This window comes from Dama dama, chromosome 5, assembly GCF_033118175.1.
Source record: "Dama dama isolate Ldn47 chromosome 5, ASM3311817v1, whole genome shotgun sequence".
Classification (NCBI taxonomy): Eukaryota; Metazoa; Chordata; class Mammalia; order Artiodactyla; family Cervidae; genus Dama; species Dama dama.
The window spans coordinates 69,266,552-69,287,630 of NC_083685.1; the positions used below are offsets into that span (position 1 = coordinate 69,266,552).

General features: G+C 37.6%; 1 protein-coding gene across 1 annotated transcript in view; it reads right to left on the reverse strand.

Moving 5' to 3' along the window:
- KLHL2 (kelch like family member 2) overlaps positions 1-21,079 on the reverse strand; it is a 158,535-nt gene that overhangs the window by 129,598 nt on the left and 7,858 nt on the right. The window contains exon 2 of the mRNA XM_061142560.1: positions 16,291-16,416. Coding sequence (XP_060998543.1) covers positions 16,291-16,416 — 126 coding nt within the window. The remainder of the gene's footprint in view (positions 1-16,290; positions 16,417-21,079) is intronic.

Below are 21,079 nucleotides of genomic sequence, written 5' to 3' on the forward strand. Positions count from 1 at the left end.
TTTCATGGCTGCAGTTACCATCCGCAGTGATGTTGGAGCCCAAGAAAATAAAATCTGTCACTGCTTCCACTTTTTTTCTCTTCTGGTTGCCATGAAATGATGGGCCCGGATACCATGACCTTAGTTTTTTGAATGCTGAACTTCAAGCCAGCTTTTTCACTCTCCTCTTTCACCTTCATCAAGAGGTTCTTTAGTTTCACTTCACTTTCTGCCTTTAGAGTGGTATCATCTGCCTATCTGAGACTGTTGATATTTCTCCTGGCAATCTTGATGCCAGCTTGTGCTTCTTCTAGTGTGGGATTTCATGTAATGCATTCTGCATATAAGTTAAATAAGCAGGGTGACAATATACAGTCTTCTCATACTCCTTTCCCAATTTTAAATCAGTCAGTGGTTCCATGTCCGGTTCCAACTGTTACTTTTTGTCCTACATACAGGTTTCTCAGGAGACAAGTAAGTTGGTCTGGTACTCCCATTTCTTTAAGAATGTCGCACAGTTTGTTGTGATCCACACAGTCAAAGGCTTTAAGCATACCCAATGAAGCAGAAGCAGATGTTTTTCTGGAATTCCCTTGATTTCTCCATGATTCAACAAATGTTGGCCATTTAATCTCTAGTTCCTCTGCCTTTTCTAAACCCAGCTTGTTCATCTGGAATTTCTCATTTCAAGTACTGTTGAAGCTTAGCTTGAAGGATTTTGAGCATAACCTTGCTAGCATGTGAAATGAGCACAATTATACAGTAGCTGGAACATTCTTTGCCATTGTCCTTCTTTGTGATTGAAATGAAAACTGAACTTCTCCTTCCAGTCCTGAGGCCACTGCTGAGCTTTCCAAATCTGCTGATATTGAGTACAGCACTTTAACAGTATCAACTCTTGGGATTTTAAATAACTCAGCTGGAATTCTGTCGCCTCCACTAGCTTTATAGTAATGCTTTCTAAGGCCCACCTGACTTCATACTCCAGGAGCTCAGCTCTAGGTGAGTGACCACACCACAGTGGTTACCCATGTCATTAAGACATTTTTTGTATAGTTCTTCTGTGTATTCATCACACAGCCTTCCAGGCATGCTAGCTGACTTCAAAGGAGAACTAGGTATCTATAAGTACTTGTTGAATACACTGTTGAGAAGTGACCACAGGGTTTTTAAACAAAATAAGTCCGAGTTATTCAAGCTCATATTGAGATAGGACATAGAGCTATATCTGGGCCTCTGAAGTAAAAAAAATGAAAAACTAGTTTAAAGAAAAGGTAACATTTCACTTTTATAAGCTTAAATTATAATTCTTAACTTAAAATTCTGTAACTTACCACTGGTCCTCCTATTTCCACAACCATACCTTACACCAAGTATAACTGGAAGAATAGTGAGTTGACTTTGACTTCTAAAACTTCACTTTCATCAGTCAAAGGTTCATAAAAACACCCCAGTGTACAGCTGATATTCTGCCTATTAGAAGTAGACAGCCCAAAAGCAGAAAGGTGAGAACAAGAAGCTCTCTCTTCCCAGAAGTCAGGAAACTACTCTCAGCTACCCATTTCTGGCAGCAGGAAGTTGATGCAAGAATAGGAAATAACTAAAGATTTTCAGCTGTACAAGGAACTCTTTATAGAGTTTTTTAAGAATTACATAAAATTGGCAATAGGGGGTAAAAGAAAAGGAAATAACATTAAAAAAAAAAAAAAAAAAAAGTTCTAATGAGCCCCAAAGAGAGTTCATTTTTTAAAACACTAGTGGTCAGTGACTTCATTTAAACAGTCCCTATTGTGAACCTGGCAGTCAAGATTCAGCTATTCAAAGCTTATCTTTCCTTCTGAAAACCAGTATCAACTATTAGCCTGCTTATATGCTAGCTACTGAAACGGTACAACACAAAGAACAAAAGCATACTGTCCACAGCCACACAGTTCACCCCCAAAATGGGACGAACAATTGAATGAAGGGTAAAGCTAAATAATACTTGAACCAGACAAGGGCACCATACAACCTGCAGGGAAACAGGAGAAACACCTCACAGGCTAAGAAAATGTCAGGGAAGCAATGAAACTTAAGACTACATTCCATCCATTCCCCTCATATAGTTATGGCTCAAAGAAGTAAAACAACTGGCAAGGCCAAAGACATTGTCCCATAACTTGGGTCATCTTCCTCAGGGGAAGGTGAGCTAGGTGTGGGCTTCCCTGTAGTTGAGTGAGTCAGACCTTCATCAACAGGAGCCTACACACACAGAAGTGAAAAACCAGGCTACCGATCCCAGAAGGAGCTGGGGGAAAGGTAAGAGGAATAGGCCTATTAAAAGTCAACCTTTATAGACTTTTCAAAGAAAAAAATGTCTCAACATAATCAGACTATTTTTCCTACTTTTATTTCAATGTCACTTAATAACTACCACATTCTACATCCCAATAACTATTTTTCCAACCAGACTGACTGAAACAGCAGGGCCAGACCTGCCAGATTATTCCAACTATGTTTTCTCCCCAAAACTAAATGAAAACCTACTGATTGAAACTGATGTCAGAGCAGCACTAGGAAACAAATCAAATATCCAATATTCAGTTTTACTTTCTCTCATCTTTCTCTCTCCAATCCACTCTCCACCCAGCAGCCAGTGTGTTTTGTTCAAAATACAAATCTGATCATGCCACATCCCTGCTTAAAACTCTACAATGGCTTTTCACATGGCAACTCCTGATAAAGACCAAAATGCAGAAAGCTCTAAGAATGCTGGCCTTCATGAACTCACTCAGCATCCTCTCTTGCCATGATACCCCACCCATCTGATTCCAGCTACCCATTAGCCCCCACAGAAGCCTGGCTCTCTCCGACCACAAGACTTGGATATTGCCATTCCCTATGCCTAATTTCATTTCCTTATTTCTCTTTTCCTTCTGATCGCAGCACAATTATTCTTATCTTTCCAGGGAATATATCCCTGACCACTGTTATCTATCTTCACAGTCCTCACGGTAGCAGTTACTGCCATTAAAATTTGCAGTAAATTATTTGTATGATTGTTTCATTAATGCCTGCTTCCTACAATCAATCATAAGCCCCATGAAGGCAGCAGCCATGTTTTGGCTCACCACTGTTATCTCCAACACCCAGCAGATGATATTCATTGAATCATGAACTTAATTAAAGAAGAAGCAAACAAATGATGGAACAAAAGAAAGGATCGCCTTTCAAAACATAGCACAGAGATTAAAGGAAAGTTTAAGTCACTCCCTTCTTAGCCCAAGCTTTCAAATATATGTGCTTTCACAAAGGAAATGATGGAAAAATACATGCCTTTCACAAAATGCTAGGAAAATAATACCAAGATTGTTCATTCATTCATACTTCAGTCTTCTAATTAAAAAAGCTACTCATTTTTCACTCAACACTTAAAGTCACTCTTTTCATTGCAGTGACTCAAGTATTTGAGAATACTTTAGCAATGGGCAGGTCACTACTGCCTAAAATCACTAACACTACCACCATCATCATTAAAGAGAGAGTTATATTTTTCTCTATCTAAAAACTTTCCCATATTTCATGCAATGGAAACAAGTAAGCAGGGGTAGAAAGACTGATATCAGACAAAACAGACTTTAGAACAAAGTCCTATAATAAAAGACAAAGAATGGCATTATATAATAATAAAGAGATCATTATAAGAGGATGTAATACTCATTAACATATATACACCTAATACAGGAGCACTTAAATATATAAAGCAAATATTAATAGACACAAAGAGAGATATGATAATAATACAGTAATAGTAGGGGACTTTAATACCCAATTGACATCAGTGGACAGATCATCCAGACCAAAATATCAATAAGGGAACAGCTGTCTTAAATACCACGTTGGACGTAATGGATATCTGAAAGACATTTCACCCAAAACACCAAAATGCACATTCTTTTTAATGCATTTAGAATGTTCTCCAGGATAGATCACATGCTAGGCTACAAAACAAGTCTTAAAACTCTGACAAAGATGCAAGCCCAACCAAGCAATTTTTCTGACCAGAACAGTGTGACACAAGAAATCAAATACATGGGGAAAGACGTAGGAAGTATATTCAAGTGGGAGGAGACAAGGGTAAACCTATGGCTGATTCATGTTGACGTTTGGCAGAAACCAACACAGTACTATAAAGTAATTAGCCTTCAAATAAAAACAAATATTTTTTTTAAAAAAGAAATCAAATACAAAAGAAAAAGTGTGAAAAGCAGAAATACATGGAGACTAAACATGTTACTAAAAAAAAAAAAAAAAAACCAATGAGTCAATAAAGAAATCAAAGAGGAAGTCAGAAAATACCTCAAGACAAATGAAAATGGAAACACAACTTCCCAAAATCTATAGAAGGCAGCAAAAGCAGTTTTAAGAGGGAAGTTTATAGTGATACAGGCCTTACTCAAGAAAACAACCTAATCTACACCTAAAGGAATTAGAAAAAGAATTACAAAGCCCAAAGTCATAAGGAAAGAAATAGTAAAGATCAGAGAAAATATTGAGTAAAACAGAGACACACACAAACCAATGAAACCAAGAGCTGGTTTTCTTTTTTTTTTTTTTTTTGGTTAAAGAAAAATAAAATTGATAAACTTCAGTCAGGCTCACTACCAAGAGAGAATCCAAATAAAAAATTAAAGAGGAGCCCATTATACAGAGTGAAGTAAGCCAGAAAGATAAAGACCAATACAGTATACTAACGCATATATATGGAATTTAGAAAGATGGTAACAATAACCCTATATGCAAAACAGAAAAAGAGACACAGATGTACAGAACTGAATTTTGGACTCTGTGGGAGAAGGTGAAGGTGGGATGTTTCGAGAGAACAGCGTTGAAACATGTATATTATCTAGGGTGAAACAGATCACCAGCCCAGGCTGGATGCATGAGACAAGTGCTCGGGCCTGGTGCACTGGGAAGACCCAGAGGAATCGGGTGGAGAGGGAGGTGGGAGGGGGGATCGGGATGGGGAATACATGTAAATCCATGGCTGATTCATGTCAACGTATGACAAAAACCACTACAATATTGTAAAGTAATTAGCCTCCAACTAATAAAAATAAATGAAAAAAAAAATTAAAGAGGAGAAATAACAATCCATACCACAGAGATACCAAAAAAATCTTAAGAGAAATAGTTATATAGTTATATAGTTAATATTTATATACTAACAAATTAGATAACCTAGTAGAATGGAAAAATTTCTAGAAACATACAACCGTCAAAGACTGAATTAAGAAAAATCATACAATTCAACATTGAAACTGAATCTGTAAAAAAAAAAAATCTTTCAGCAAAAAAAAAGTCCAAGACATGATGGCTTCACAGAAGAATTCTACCAAATATATCAAGAAGAAAGAGCTAATACCTATCCTTCTCAAATTATTCCAAAAAACTGAAAAGAATGGAACACTCCCAAATTGATTCTATGAGGACACCATTACCCTGATAACAAAACCAGAAAAAGACACTACAAAAAAAGAAAATTATAAGCTAATATCTCTGATGAATATAGAAGAAAAACATCCTCACAAAGTATTAGCAAATCAAATTCAACAATATAAATAGGATCATATACCATGAATAAGTGGAATTTATTCCATGGATGTAAAGATGGTTTAATATCCATAAGTCAATGTGATATATCACATTAACAAAAGGAAGGATAAAATTCACATGATCACCTCAACAGATGCAAAAAAGTGTATTTGACAAAATTCAACATCTATTCAATATAAAAAAATCTCAGCAAAGTGGGTAAAGAAACATATCTCAACATAATGAAGGCAATTTATGATAAATCCTCAGCCAATGATTAAAGCTGAAAGCTTCTCTAAAATTAGTGACAAGAATGTTCACTCTTGCTACTTCTATTTAACATAGCATTGTAAATCCTAGTCACAGCAATTAGAAAAGAGAAATAAAAAGACTCTAAATTGGAAGGCAAGAGGTAAAACTGTTACTACTTGCAGTTGACATGATGCTATACACAGAAAATCCTAACATCTCAACACCAATAAAACATGAAAACTAATAAATGAATTCAGTCAAGTTGCAGGAAAGAAGATATCTCTGTTGCTTTTCTATACAGTAATAATGAACTATCACACAGAGAAAGTAAGAAAATAAATTCATTTAAAATCATACCAGTCTCCATTTAATAAGGAAATTCAGTCATACTGAATGACCGGTCCTTCCTACCCCAGTATCTTAGCAACAGCCCTGTTTCTAAACAAACATATTCTGAAGTGTGTATGGCCTGGGGGCGGGGGGGACCTGAACTCAAGACAGCACCATACCTCCAGTCCAAATACAGTTGAGGGGGTACTGTCAAGATGGCAGAAGAGTAAGATGAGACCACCTTCCTCCAGACAAACACCTCAAAAATACATCTGCATATGAACAACTCCTTCAAAACACCTTCTGAACACTGGCAGAAGAACCCAGACTTTACAGCTCATCTTCACAGAATGAGGCAGGGTAAAAGATAAAAGAAAAAAAGAGACAAAGGAATTTGGGACGAGGACTTGGGCCTTGGGGAGGTAGCATAAAGAAGGAAAGGTTTCCACACACATGGAAACCCCCTCCCAAGGACAAACTAGGAGAACTTTGGAGCCTCAGAGGGGAGTGCAACAGCAGGTGCTTAAAAGGCAAAACAGAATTCAGCACAGAGATCAGTGCTGACCAGCACTTCCCAGCATGAAACATATGTCTACATGGCCACTGGTGAGAGGAGGCTGGGTACTGAGGGTTAGGCTTCAGTGGTCGGGTCCTAAGAAGAGCACTGGAGCGGACTCCTGTGAAGATACTCTGAAGAGGGTAGTGCAGCAAAGCTGAGAATCCAGGGAAAAGCCTGCACCTGCTGGAGAAGCAAGGGATCATTGTCACAGGGACACAATAGCTCTGCCAGCACAAAGACAGGAGGACTTGACCTTGGCAAGCGTCATAGATGGGAGAAGCCATGGCTATGAACTGCAACCCCAGAGGCAGAAATGTTGACTAGCCGCCACCAAAGAAGGGAACAAGTACTAGAGGCAGGACTAGCCACGACTTCAACTTGCAATCCCAGAGGAGGAATGCAGGCCACTTGGCCACCACCAAGCGTACCAGGGGCAGTGGAAAAGACATCACTGTGGTCCCAAACCACCAAGCTATAAGCAGGCACAGGTCAGTTTCCACACATTCCTGGAAGCCTATGCAGATATGCTCTGCCAAGGGACCCACAACACAGGGCCAATTGCCCTGAGGGAGCACATGACCTGCCTGAGACTGCAAGCTTCCCCCAGGACTCAGCAACAGCAGGCACACCTCACAAACCCCAATTGTGTCTCTTGCACCCCTCCATCTCCTCAGCCTGAGTAAACAACTGAACCCTAGTAAGTAGCAACTTTTAGCCCCTCTTGTGTGGGCAGCAAACAGACACAGGAGGGCAGCCTACAAGCAGAGGTGGGTCCAAAATCAAAGCTGAGCACCAGGGGCTCTGTTATCTAAGAGGAAAGGAATTCCTTCCTGCAGCCACAGGTACAGCACATTAAATCCCCACGATGAGTTTGAGCCTGTGGACTCTGGGACCAATTGTCGACTTTGGAAGCAACTACAAGCTGCTGTAAGACCAGATCTGAGTCTGAGCTGACCCCACAGCACCCACAGCAGGTCCAGAGAACTTCCTAGAAACACTGGAGGACTTTCTGAGTCAGCAGATTGGCAGGAACTCACTGTGTGATGAGGACAATGGAGGACATTCTTCTTACTACTACTCTCTCTGCATATATAAATAATTTTTCTTCTGTCTTTTTCATACTGTTCCATTGTTACTCCTTTTTCACTATTCCTTTAATTTTGGTTTTACTTATTCCTCTTTTAAATGTGTCTATTTTAAAATTATTTTATTTCTATTTTTACAGTACTCTCATCATATTGCATTTTTACCCATGTTTTTGGTTTGGTATTTTTACTAGTCTAATTTTAAGTATTTGTTTTCACTTATGGATTTATCGACTTGACTATTCTCTTTCATTTTTTGGTTCCTGTGTCCATTCTTTTTTCCTCTCTCTCCCCTGTTCTCCTTGTGAGTGTGTGAGTTTATTTAGCTGTTTCTTTGACCAATTCTCACGGGGTTTAGTTCGTCCGTTCCTTGTATGACTGTTAACTTCCTTTTATTTTTCTGTTTTTTCTTCTTTCTTTTATTTTCCTTTTTAAGTCCCTTTTTTCCTCCTTCTCTTCTGTGCTGTGCAGCTTGTGGAGTCTTGGTGCTACAGTAAGGCATTGGGCCTGGACCTCTACAGTGGGAGACCCAAGTCCACGATGTTGGACCACCAGAGAACTCCCAACCCAGTGGAATATTAATTGGCAAGAGCTCTCCCAAAAGTTTCCATCTCAACACTAAGACCATGACCCACCCAACAGCCAGCAAGCTCCAAAGCCAGATGCCTCACATCAAATCATTACCAAAACAGGAACACAACCCTGCCCATTAGCAGACAGGCTGCCCACAGACATATCAAGCCCACAGATATCCCAAAACACAACAATGGAAACAGCACTGCCCTTCAGAGAGACAGTATCCAGCTCTAATCACAACAACACAGGCACTAGTTCACTCAACCAGGAAACCTTCACAAAAGCAGAATAAGTGAGGAAGAAGAATGAATAAGTGAGCTGGAAGATAGAATAGTGTAAACAACTGAAGCATAGCAGAATAAAGAAAACCTAATGAAAAGAAAGGAGGACAGCCTCATAAACCTCTAGGACAACATTAAATGCACCAACATTTGAACTAGAGGGATACCAGAAGAGAAAAAGAGAATGAAAAAATATCTGAGGAGATTATAGTCTAAAACTTCCCTAAGGTGGGAAAGGAAAAGAGCCACCCAAGTCCAGGAAGCTCAGCGAGTCCCGTACAGGATAAACCCAAAGAGAAACACGCCAGACACACATTAATCAAATCACAAAAACCAAACACAAGGAAAAAATATTGAAGCAGAAAAGTAAAAGCAATAAATAACATATAAGGGGATCCCCATAAGAATAACAGCAGATATTTCAACCAAACTCCGCAGGCCAAAATGGAGTGATAGGCTATATTTAAAGTGATGAAGGGAAAAAATCTACAACCAAGATTACTGTACCCAATGATGATCTCATGCAGATTAGATGAACAAATCAGAAGTTTTACAGATACCCAAAAGTTAAGAGAATTCAGCACCACCACACCAGCCAACAAATGCTAAAGGAACTCCTCTAGAGAGGAAACACAAGAAAAAGAAAAGAATACAAAAACAAACCCAAAACAATAAAGTGAAAGGTAAAAGGATCATATATATCATTACTTTAAATTTAAACGGATTAAATGCTCCAACCAAATGACATACACTGGCTGAATGGAACAGAAACAAGAACTATATGCTGTCTACAGAGACCCACTTCAGAGCTAGGGTCACATACAGACTGAAAGTGAGGGACTGAAAAGATTCCATGCAAAAGGAAAACAAAAGAAAACGTAGCATCAATACTTGCATCAGGTAAGAATAGACTTTTAAACAAAGACCATTATAAGAGACAAGGAAGGACACTACATAATCATCAAGGAATCAAGCAAAGAAGAAACAGGAGCACCACAATACATTAAGGAAAATGCTAACAACTATAAAAGGGGAAGTAAGACAGTAACACTATAATACTAGGGGACTTTAATGCCCCACTCACACCAATGGATATTATCCAGGAAATTAATAAGGGAACACAAACTTTAAATGACACATGGACCAATTAGACTGAACTGACATCTACAAGAATTTCATCTAAGAATAATAAAATTCAGTTTAGTCTCAAGTGCACATGGAACATTCTCCAAGACAGACTACATCTTGGATCACAAATCAAGTCTGGGTAAATTTAAAAAGCCTGAAATTATATCCAGCATTTTTTCTGACTACTATGCTGTAAGGTTAAATATCAACTAAAGCAAATAAACTGTAAAATACAAACACATGGAGGCTAAACAATACACTTCTGAATAACCAAGAGATCACTGAAGAAATCAGAGGAAATCAAAGAATACCTAGAAAGAAATGACAATGAAAACATGACAACTCAAAACCTATGTGAGAGTAAAGGCAGTGCTGAGAGGGAAGTTTATAGCAATACAGGCCTACTTCAAGAAACAAGGAAAATGTCAAACAACCTAACTTTGCACCTACAGGAACAAGAAAAATAAAAAACTCCCTTTTAATAGAAAGGGAAAACATCATGAACATCAGAGCAGAAATAAACAAAAAAGAAATGAAGGTGACAATACCAAAGGTCACTAAAACTACAATGCGATTCTTTCAGAAGACAAACAAAAGTGACAATCTATTATCCAGACTCATCAAGATAAAAAGGGAGAAGACTCAAATCAATAAAACTAAGAATTAAAAAGAAGTTACAACAGACAACACAGAAATACAAAAGATAAGATCACTACAAGCAATAAAATGGACAACATGGAAGAAATGGACCTATTATCAGAAAAGTATATTCCTCCAAGACTGAATCAGGTGGTGATGGTTTAGTTGCTAAGTCGTATCCGACTCTTGCAACCCCATGGACAGTAGCCTGACGGGCTCCTCTGGCCATGGGATTCTCCAGGCAAGAATACTGGAGTGGGTTGCCATTTCCTTCTCCAGACTGAATCAGGAAGAAATAGAAAATATGAAAAGATGAATTGCAAGCATTGAAATTGAATCTATGATCAAAAATCTTCCAACAAACAAAAGCCCAGGGCCAGATGGCTTCACAGGTGAATTCCATCAAATATTTAGAAAAGAACTAACATGTACCCTGCTCAAATTGTTCCAGAAAATAACAGAGGACCCAGACTCATTCTATGAGGCCACCATCATCCTGATGACCAAAATCAGACAAAGATACCATAAAAATATTAATAGGCCAGCATCACTGATGAACATAGGTGCAAAAACCCTCAACAAAATTCCTACAAACAGAATCCACCAACACGTTTAAAAGGATCACACAACATGATCAAGTAGAGTTTATCCCATGCATCCAAGGATTTGTCAATATACACAAATCAATCAATGTGATGCACCATATGAACAAACTGAAAGATAAACATATGATCATCTCAATACAGGCAGGAAAAGCTTTTGACAAAATTCAACAACCATTTATGATTTTTAAAAAATCTTCAGAAAATTGGCACAGAAGGAACCTACCTCAATATAATAAAGGCCACATAAAACAAATCCACAAAAACATTATTCTCAATGGTGAAAAACTGAAAGCAATTCCTCTAAGATTAGGAACAAGACAAGGGTGTCCACTCTCACCACTATTATTCAATATAGTTTTGAAAAGTCCTAGACACAGCAATCAGAGAAGAGAAAGAATTAAAGGGAATCTGTATTGGAGAAGAAAACTTTCATTGTTTGCATGTGACATGACACTACACAGAAAAACCCCAGGTTTGCAACCAGAAAACTACCAGAACTAATCAATGAATACAGTAAAGTTACAGAATATAAAACTAATACAGAGAAATCCCTTGCATTTCTGTACACCAACAATGAAAAATCAGAAAGAGAAGTTAGGGGAACAATTCCATTTACCACTGCAACAAAAGAGTAAACTATCTAGGAATAAACCTACCTAAAGAGACAAAAGATCTGCATACAGAAAACTGTAAGACACTGATGAAAGAAATCAAAGATGATACAAACAGATGGAGAGATATACCATGTTCTTGGATTGGAAGAATCAACATTATGAAAATGACTGTACTTCTTAAAGCAATCCAGATTCATTGCAATCTCTATCAAAATGCCAGTGGTATTTTTCACAGAACTAAAACAAAAAAATTCACAACTTATATGGAGTCACAGAAGACCCCAAATTGCCAGAGCAATCTTGTCAAAGAAAAATGGAGCTGGAGGAATCAAGCTTCCTGACTTCAGCCTATACTACAAAGATACAGCCATTAAGACAGTATGGTACTGGCATAAAAACAGAAATACACACTAATGGAACAAGACAGTAAGCCTAGAGATAAACCTACACACCTATGGGCACCTAATCTTTGATTAAAATAGCATTAATATAATAATGGAGTAAAGTTTCTTCAATAAGTGGTGCTGAGAAAACTGAACAGCTCCATATAAAAGAATGAAATTAGGACACTTCCTAACACCATATACAAAAATAAACTCAAAATGGCTTAAAGACTTAAATGTAAGATCAAAAACTATACAGTTCTTAGAGGAAAACATTGGCAGTGCATGTTTTGACATAAATCACAGCAAGATCCTCTTTGACCCATCTCATAGGGTAATGGAAATAAAAACAAAAATAAACAAATAGGACCTAATTAAACTTCAAAGCTTTTGCACAGCAAAGGAAACAATAAATAAGATTAAAATCAACCCTCAGAATGGGAGAGAATAATTACAAATGAAGCAACTGACAAAAGATTAATCTCCAAAGTATATAAGCAGTTCATATAGCTCATTATCAGAAAAACAAACAGCCCAATTAAAAAGTGGGCAGAAGGCCTAAACAGACATTTCTCCAAAGAAGACATACATATGGCCAATAAACATTTGAAAAGATGTTCAACATCACTCATTATTAGAAAAATGCAAATCAAAACTACAATGAGGTTACACTACCTTATACCAATCTGAATGACCAGCATCAAAAAAAACTAGAAACAATAAATGCTGGAGAGGATGTGGAGAATAGGGAAGTCTCTTAAACTGTTGGTGGGAATGCAAACTGACACAGCCACCATGGAGAGTGATACGGAGATTCCTGTAAAACTAGGAATAAAACCACCATATGACCCATCAACCCCACTACTGGGCATATACCCTGAGAAAACCATAATTCAAAAAGACACATGCACCCCAGTGTTCACTGCAGCACTATCTACAGTAGCCAGGACATGGAAGCAACCTAGATAAGAAGTGATACATATATAAAACAGAGTAGTATTCAGCCATAAAAAAACAAATTTGAGTCAGCCATAGTGAGATGGATGAACCTAGAGCCTATGATAGAGTGAATTAAATCAGAAAGAAAAAACAAATATCATATATCAGCACATATATATGGAATCTAGAAAAACATTACTGACGAAGAACCTATTTACAGAGAAGAAAGAGATTCAGATGTAGAGAACAGACTGGCGGACACAGTGGGAGAAGGAGAGAGGGCAAATTGGCAAAGCAGCATTGACATATATACAGTATTATGCATAAAACAGATAACTAGTGGGAAGCTGCTATATTAAAGAGACAGTCCAGCCTGGTTGGTGCTCTGTGATGATCTAGAAGGCTGGACTAAAGGTTTGAGAGAGGCTCAAGAGGGAGGGTAGACATATATGTGTGTGTGTGATTCTCGTTGTATGTATGACTGATTCTCGTTGATGTACCACAAAGACCACCTCAAGATTATAAAGCGATTGTCCGCCAATAAAGATAAAAATAAATTAATTAAATAAAATCACACCAAAAAAATAAAATGCCTAAGAATAAACTTAACAAAGGAGGTAAAAAAGTTACACTCTGAAAATTATGAAATACTGACAAAACAAAAAGAAATAGATGATACAAAGAAATAAAAGATATCCCATGTACATAAGTTTTGAAGAATTAATATTGTTAAAATGCTCACATCATCAAAAGCAATCTATAAATTTAATTCAATCCCTATCAAAATACTCATGACGTTTTTCATAGAACTAGAGTATATAATCCTAACATTTACATGGAACCACAAAGACCGTGCACAGCCAAAGCACTCTTGAAGAAAAAAAAAAAAGAACAAAACTGGAAGTATCACACTCCCTGACTAAAAGGCTATCATCATCAAAACAGCATGGTACTGGCACAAAATCAGATACATAGATCAATGGAACAGAATAAAGAGTCCAGAAGTAAAGTCATGCATCTATGGTCAATCTACAACAAAGGAGGGAGGAATACACAAAGTATAAAAACCAGTCTCTTCCACAAGTGGTGCTGGGAAAACTGAACAGTTAACATGTAGAAGAATGAAATTAGAACAGTTTCTCATACTGCATACAAAAGTAAACTAAAAAATGGAGACCCAAAACCATAAAACTCCTAGGAAAAAACATAGGTAGAACACTCTTTGACACAAATTGTTAAAATATGTTTTTGATCTGTTTTCTAATGCAAAGGAAACAAAAGCAAAAATAAACAAACAGAATCTACTTTTACTTAAAAGCTTCTGCACAGCAAAAGAAACCACTGACATAGTAAGACAACCTGCTGAATGGGAGAACATATTTGCAAATGATACATCTGATAAGCTGCTGTCATTTATATAAATACTTTAACAGCTCATACAATAGCAAAAACCTGATTAAAAAATGAGCAGAAAGTCTGAATATACATTTTCTAAAGAAGATATACAGATGGTCAAAAGACACATGAAAAGATGCTAAACATTGGTAATTTTCATAGAAAAGCAAAACAAAACCATTTTTTGTTTTGTGAAATGAGAGATCATTTCACACCTGTAAAAATGGCTACCACCAAAAAGTCTACAAATAACAAATGTTGGCAAAGATGTGGAAAAAAGGAAACACTCCTACACTGTTGGTAGGAATATAACTTGATACAGTCACTATAGAAAACACTATGGAGGTTTCTCAAAAACTTGAAAATAGAATTACTAGCAAGTCCACTCCTGGGTACACATCTGAAGAAAATGAAAACACTAATTCGAAAATGCATGCATTTGAATGTTCACAGCATTATTACTCATAATAACCAAGACATAGAAGCAGCTAAAGTGTCCATAACAGCTGAATGAATAAAGAAGATGTGTTTTATCTATACAACGGAATACTGGATGGTGGTGATATATACATGTGCGTGCTCGGTCACGTTCAACTCTTTGCAACCCTCTTTGTAGCCCACCAGGCTCCTCCATCCATGGGATTTTCCTGGCAAGAATCCTGGAGAGGGTTGCCATTTCCTCCTCCAGGGGATCTTCCCAACCCAGGGATCAAACCGTGTCTTTTGCATTGCAGGCAGAATCTTTACTACTGAGCCACCAGGGAAGACCCCACAATGGAATACTACTCAATCATACAAAAGAATGCGATTCTGCCATTGACAACAACATGGATGGACCTAGAGGGTGTTATATAAGCTAAGGGAAGTAAGTCAGACAAAGAAAAATATTCTACATTTTAACTTATATGTGGAATTTAAAAAAGAAAACAAACTAGTGAATATAGCAAAACAAAAACAGACTCAGGTATAGAGAAGAGACTGGTGGCTACCAGTGGGGAAAAGGAGGGGAGGGAAGGGATTGAGGTAGGGGATGAGAAATACAAACTAGTATGTATAAAATGGACAGCCTACATATTGTACAGCACAGGGAAATACAGTCATTGCTTTGTAGACTTTAAATGGAGTATAATCTATACTGTTGAGTCTCTATGTTATATACCTGAAACTAATAACATATTATAAATTAACCATTCAATTAAAAGAATTTTATTAAAAGTTTTCTTTTCATATGCTTTGCAATGATGTTAGAAACCCTAGACTAGCGAGTCCAACAGAAATATAATGCAAGTCAGAATTTTCTAGTAATCCCATTTAAAAATAAACAACTAAAATTAATTTAATAGAATTAAGTAGAATTCTATTTAACCCCAAATATCCAATATTATAGAGGAATAAAAATCATTTCAAAATGTAATATTTTTAAAACTTATATTTTACATTTTTTTGTAATAAGTCTTGAAAATCCATTATGTATTTTCCATTTACAGAACATCTCAATTCAGACTAGCCAACCATGACTAGTGGCTACCATATTGGACAGAGCAGCCTCATACCATTCACACTTCTGATAAATTACTTGTTCTTTTCCTTCCTTTAAAAAGCTTGCAGAAAAACCTTTAAATGTTCTCTGTAGCAAACAATGCAATAATGAGGGACAGGGAATATATTCACTATGCATTATATGCTAAGTTGCTTCAGTCAGTCTGATTCTGTGCAATCCTATGAACTGTAGACTGCCAGGCTCCTCTATCCATGAGAAGAATACTTCTCTTCCAGAGAAGAATACTGGAGTGGGTTGCCATTTCCTTATTCAGGGGATCTTCCTGACCCAGGGATTGAACCCACATCTCTTAAGTCTCCTGCAATGGCAGGCAGGTTCTTTACCACTATCACCACCTGGGGGTACTACTATACACAACTGAAAAATAAAGGCATGTTAAAGTAATAGTACCTTCTTAATTCATTCATGACTTTAAAAGCTTTCTTCATATGCCAAGGATTCACTGTCACCGGGCAGTGTTTTTCGGTATTATCATCTTTTGAATCGAGAGGCTTCTGATGACCCTGATTTGTGCATCTGTACATAAGGGAAAATAACAAAACACAGAAAAAGATCTTATTAAAGATAGTTTAGTTCAGACTTATCAGGTTACAAGAGATACAATGAACACACCTCTCCCCCACTTACTTAGAGGAAGTCTCACAGTATATTCCAACAAAGGACTAAACGACAATTCAGAACACTTTCTGATGGTCACTGGGATTTTAACAAAAAAAGTAGGTAATTACCTTCCTGGTGTCAAAACTCTCTCAAAGATGAGCACAGAAAATTCAGTAAAATGGTTCAGCAGATACCTTCAAAAGAAATCCTGAGAAATGATCTTCCCTGTTGGAAATTAACCTGCTTTTACATTCTGCAGTAGGCCTATTTACAAACCAAGACAGGAACTGGTTCATATTTTATACATACTTCAGAAGCTTAGAATCTGAACTGAACTTTGTTCTCTATTGCAAGGTTATTTACCACATATATTTCAGACCTACTTTAATTCTTCACTGAGCATTAACTTACAGGCAGCCTCTGTACTATATTTTTTTCATTTTTTTTTAATCCTCATAACTCTGTAAGCTAATTACTATTATTATCACCAAAAAACATATAAAGAGACTGAGGCAAAAATAATTTGGGCAACTTGGTAAATGGTAGAGCTGGACAAGAGTGTGGCCAGTTTGACTCTCAAGTCCATTCTTTTCACTGATGTTAGATACCATTTCCTGCATTAAGCAGTGGATAGTTAATTCCATAGTTGTATGTGTAATTTGTTAAGAGTACAAAGCTATTAGTATGGCTGTGTAAATTATTCTTTCAAGATCTGGGAACCAAAAAATTAACAAATAAAATCAGGGTGCCATTGTGGGGAGGATTAACCACATATGGGCAGACACAAGAAACGTTTTGAGATGGTTGCACAGCTCTAGAAATTTACTAAGATCACAATTATAATGGTTGAATTTTATGGTATGTAAATTATACCTTAATAAAGCTACTAAATAAAAAAATGAGGATACCAAATTAAGCTTAAAAAAATTCATTCTTGTATACACATCACACACAGAACAAAAGGCAAACACCATTAGTATTACACCATTTCTCTTCATGCCTCTTCCTTTCCTAATGATAATTCATTCTTTAAATATTATTTTATTAATTCAGCATCTAATTTTTGGCACTATGTACCAAGCACTATTCTAGGCAGTAGGTCCTAGGAATATTTCAATAAATAAAACAAAATTCCTGTCTTCATGGAATTTGTAGTTGGGGGTGGGGGGGCGCATAATGATATACAAAACAGACCAGTATACAGCATGTTAGAAAATAAGAACTTTGGAAAAAAGAAAATGTGTCAGGTAAAAGAGTCAGGAATATGGGGATGATGGACCTTATGGTATTAAATAGGGTGGTCAGGGCAGGTTGATTTGAGAACTGAGATTAGAACAAGGACCAGAAGGTGGGAAATGGCCAAGATGGAAGGAATAACTAGAGCAAAAAGGCCACTATGCACCTCATGTGTTCCAGGATGTGAGAGCAGGGCTGCAGAATGGAGCGCAGATTGTGTGTCTACTCCAAGGCCTCGTATATGTGTGTGTGTGTCTACTCTGAGGCCTCGTATATGTGTATGTGTGTGTCTACTCTGAGGCCTCATGTATGTGCGTGAACACACAGAGGGATGAGTTACACCTGGCCTAAGAGAAAGAGCTAGTAAGTCTAGAAGCCAAGAGAGAAAGAACATCCAGATATAACAGAGGAAAGTGGGGACACTCCTAATAATATGAGACATATTCTCACAATGCCATTTCTACCACTACTTCATTACGAAAACAGTAGGAAAAGAAAAAATTATGTAGATACATCCAACCTACACAAACTTTCTTACCATGTAACACTGAATACCCACATGTGTAGCAAGTTGACAATATTTATATATGCTTCAAGTTTAATTACTTAAGCTTACAACAGAGGGAAAATACAATATTGAGGACTGGCAGAACTATCACCTAAGGCCTTTCAATGCTCACAATGGAAACAAAAGCAACTCTGCCCTACAAAGAAGATCATTAAGAGTCATGAGTATTTATATTTGCTAAGAAATTTGAATTAAAACTTACTGCATTAAAGAATTCACTTTAAGACAGATACCATTCAACAACCAATGTCTATATTGCTGCTTTCTTAAAGCTATTGTTAGCTCTTGCTTTTCTACTGTATTCCAGAAACTTTGCAAAGAAAAGATTCTATTCAAAAGCTTAAAGGAATAAATAAGGAATAACACTGCTTCTTTTAAGTGTTGTCTGTACTGAAAGCCCCTTTCAAATGCAGAACCCTGCCAGAGGTCTATATTTCTGACACTAAACTCCTTTCCACAATTTTCTAATTCTATTTGATTTTGTGTCAGATGGTCTCTGGTTCAGAAGTAGAACTGAGTAACAGAAAATGACACAACATGTCTAAAACTACAAATGCAGAAGAAGAACATCCAATAGGAAGCAGTCAAATAGGAGGGAAAGGTTTACCTTTTAAGTTACATTATAAGTGCAGTTGGAGTAGGAAATAGCAACCCACTCCAGTATTCTTGCCTGGAAAATTTCCATGGACAGAGGAGACTGGCGGGCTGCAGTCCATGGGGTCACAAAGAGTCGGACACAACTGAGCACACACACACAAGTGCAGTCACACCTTCTCCCTGCTTCCCGTGAGAAGCAAAGTGCTAACCTTTTCCAGAAAAGCTCCTCACTACGAAAACCTTTAAAGAATCTGAAGGAGATGCTTTTTCCAACTCTACATCCCATAACCAGTGTTAAAATTACCCAGCGGCCTGTTGTTACAACACATACTCTACAACCATTGAGGTTTCAAAGGTTTGGATACCAGAACACTTCTAACAGACAATCCTGAAGCTTTCCTTCCACGACTAACTCTTCTACAAACTCCCAGCTGTAGGCAAGGTTGGCTTCTCAGACCACCTTTCTAACTCTGCTTAAGAACATACTACTGCCAATAAATGATTCTCAGAGAGGAGGCCAATAAAGACTTTTATATGGGTTGTCTCTTTCAAACAGGATTCCAAAATCAAGCAAAGGTTTAAACCTACTGCAAAAATTTTGAGGAAATCTGTGAAATAACATAGTTTCGTTAGATGCATATTATTTGTTCTGGAATAGCACTTTCCAGGGAGAAGGAAATGGCAACCCACTCCAGTATTCTTTGCCTGGAGAATCCCATGGACAGATGAGCCTGATGGGCTGTTGTCCATAGGGTCGCACAGAGTCGGACATGACTGAAGTGACTTAGCGGCAGCAGCAGCATTTTCCAGTGAAGGATGGAGGGGATAGAAGGACTACATGACCCAAGCAATTTTTCTAAACTACACATAATCATCCTTCTTCCTGTGAAGATTCAGGCAAGTCCCTTTTACAGGTCTAAGTATACCAGAATGACAGCATCTCCAGGAATAGAGGTGAAAGGCAGCTATGTATAATTAAAAAAAAAAAAAGGCAGGGCGGGGGGTGTGATGTAATATGCCCCACCACCCACTTACCTCCCACCACAGGACAATCATCTCAGATTGAGAACAAACACATTAGGAAATAGTGGTTGTTTACGTTTTCAAGGTTTTTTTTCGGTGGAAATAATGCCGTTAAGTAACGTGAGTGATGCAGCTGAAAAATTTAACAGTGGACCAGACATTTTCACATTCAAGACAAATACTCAGCTCCTAGGTGGCCACTATCTTTGCTCTTTCCTTTGCCTGTTCACCTCAAAAGATGCAAGATTCCCCTGCCTGCAATGTCACCCACCATTACTCGCAAATTTCTGCCAAGTTCACGTCAGAAGCTGTTGTTCTCAAAGTCACCATCCATGCTGTACTGCTATGAAGTTTGTCCATTACTTTATACCTCTTCTATTTTCTCTTCTGTCTTCTAAGTACACCTGCATTCAGAAACTGATTACCGTAAGAACACTGCTCCCATAACAAGTCCAGGATATGAGAAGTAGAGACGCAACCATAACTCTCACTTTAACACGTTATGCTGCTATATAGTTTCCCAACAAAATACCCGCACACCCTTCACTTCACCCAAATAAACACATTTTACTTAAAGGTTGTAAAAGCAGAAGGCTTTCTCCACCGGAAACATTCTGGTTTGTGATAGAGTTGTGCTTTCAGTTTTTGCAATTAGGTACAGGCAAAAAAAACATGCTCCACAAATTTTCTTCAAGTGCTTAAAATTTAAACTTTTATTAGGTACATACCCAGCAGACTATCCGTAATCTATGAACATATGCTCATATTAGAAAATAGTTAACATCTGCCCTACAGACATGTAAGAACTTGAGTTAGACCTTCAGGACGGAGACTTTCAGAACTGATTATGAAGCATCATGTGATTAAAAAACGCCTCTCATCCAGTCACAGAACACCTTACAGACAACATCATAACAAAGGCACTGAATACATCTGCATAGTAGATACACTGCTAAAAGTTATGTTTCCAATTTCCCAGAGCAAGAAAGAAAAAGTCTAGAAAAGCTGACAATGCCCAACTTTACTAACGGCTTACCACTTAAACCAAAGTGCTGACCCTCTTGGAGCGACAGAATGGAGGCTTACACAGCCCTGTACTCCCCCAGGATGTGGTGTGCGAAACACCCACAGGATGTGAATGGGACTCTTAGGTGG